This window comes from Buceros rhinoceros, unplaced genomic scaffold, assembly GCF_000710305.1.
Source record: "Buceros rhinoceros silvestris isolate BGI_N320 unplaced genomic scaffold, ASM71030v1 scaffold22417, whole genome shotgun sequence".
In the NCBI taxonomy this organism is placed as follows: Eukaryota; Metazoa; Chordata; class Aves; order Bucerotiformes; family Bucerotidae; genus Buceros; species Buceros rhinoceros.
Window position 1 is genome coordinate 10,665 of NW_010423091.1, and position 1,430 is coordinate 12,094.

General features: G+C 57.2%; 1 protein-coding gene across 1 annotated transcript in view; it reads right to left on the reverse strand.

The window, feature by feature from the left end:
• SUMF2 (sulfatase modifying factor 2) overlaps positions 1-1,044 on the reverse strand; it is a gene marked incomplete at its 5' end in the record, with an annotated part of 3,088 nt that extends 2,044 nt beyond the window's left edge. Inside the window, 3 exons of the mRNA XM_010140316.1 lie at positions 35-135; positions 325-369; positions 930-1,044. Coding sequence (XP_010138618.1) covers positions 35-135; positions 325-369; positions 930-1,044 — 261 coding nt within the window. The remainder of the gene's footprint in view (positions 1-34; positions 136-324; positions 370-929) is intronic.
• Between the last annotated feature and the right edge of the window lie 386 nt (positions 1,045-1,430).

The window sequence follows — 1,430 nt, forward strand, 5'->3', positions numbered from 1 at the left end:
AGCAGCGAACTCCAACTCCTCCTCCGCCGGGAGCCTCTTCCCCTTCCAGGCGCAGAACGCCCGTGCGTCGTTCCAGCTCACGTGCAGCACCGGGTAATCCAGCCTGTCCTTGATGCTGGAGCCAGGACCCGAGGGCTGGGGGGAATCGCGTCAAACAGGTTTTAACTGATGTTATAAACTTTTCAATGGAAAAGCGAAGGAAGGACAGAACAGACCATGGCAGGGAGCATGCAGCCACCAGAGGGGCTATTTTTTCCCTCATTTTCGCTAACACGTGCACGCTCCCAGCACGGAGAGGACTCACCACACCGTGGTTTTACTCACCTGTCGCCAAAAAGCCGTCTTGATGGGCAGCCACCATGGGGCAGACTGGGAACAGAAACGCCACCAGGTTAGAGCTGAAGTGGCAACACCCTCCCGACCCCCGTCCTGCAGCAGCTGGTGAAGGCCCGCGCTGATCAGTCTGGATCGGTGGAGGGCTGTGGTTCCGACGGCGCTTTCCAGCAGAGCGGAGGCGTCTGCTTTTGAAAGCGAAAACGGATGGAGGAGCCCACTGTCCAGCCCAGCTGCTGAGGCCTTCTGCGCTGAGGTTTGATGAATAAAGCGCTTTGGAACGCGCTCCGCTCCCTCCCAGCTCCATGCTGGAGCATCTCAGCAGTCCAGCCCGACGGCGTTTGGAGGGGTGTGGACAGCCGAGCGCCACCAACGGACCCGGGCTCAGCCTGGCTCCGCATTTCAAACGCGAAACAACCCAAGACTAAAGGGAAACCGCTGGGATGGCCACGCTCTCCACTGACCGGGTGCTGCTGCCCAGCGGAAAGGAACGCCAGCCAGGGTCTGTCCTCCTGCGGTTTTTAACTCAAGTGATCAGAAAAACCATCTCCATCATCATCCTCACTGAAACTCATACCTGTGGGATTTAGATTTACCTCCAGTTTTTGTGTGACTTTTTTTTTCAGCTCTTCAGACACAAAATCCTCAAAGACAAAGCTCCAGCCAAATGCTTCTGCTTCCGTTCTGTATTTCTTCTCTCTAACAAACTCCCTGCCACGAGGACAACATGCTCAGGCATCCGGCTAGGAGTTCTGACACCGGTAAATACAGTGAATGGCACCCGCAGGGAGCTCAGGGCAAGCAAAACCTACCGGAACTACAGCCACACCACGCGGGGAGGGCCCCAGCTCCTCCCGGCACAGCTCCCTTGGTTTGACACGGATTTGTCAGATCAAACAGACCCATCTGTGCTGTTCCCAGACCTGAGAGTTGCTCTGTCACCTGCGCAGCTTCCCCCTCTCCTGCACCCTGGCCTTCCGCCCACAGAAGTGGTTTATCGCTGACATTTTTTCGTTCTAGTGAAAGCGCTGGGAACACCCAAGTGTTGGTTCCAGCCCCAGGACCAGCCCCAAACCGCCCCCCGCACGCTGACCGCG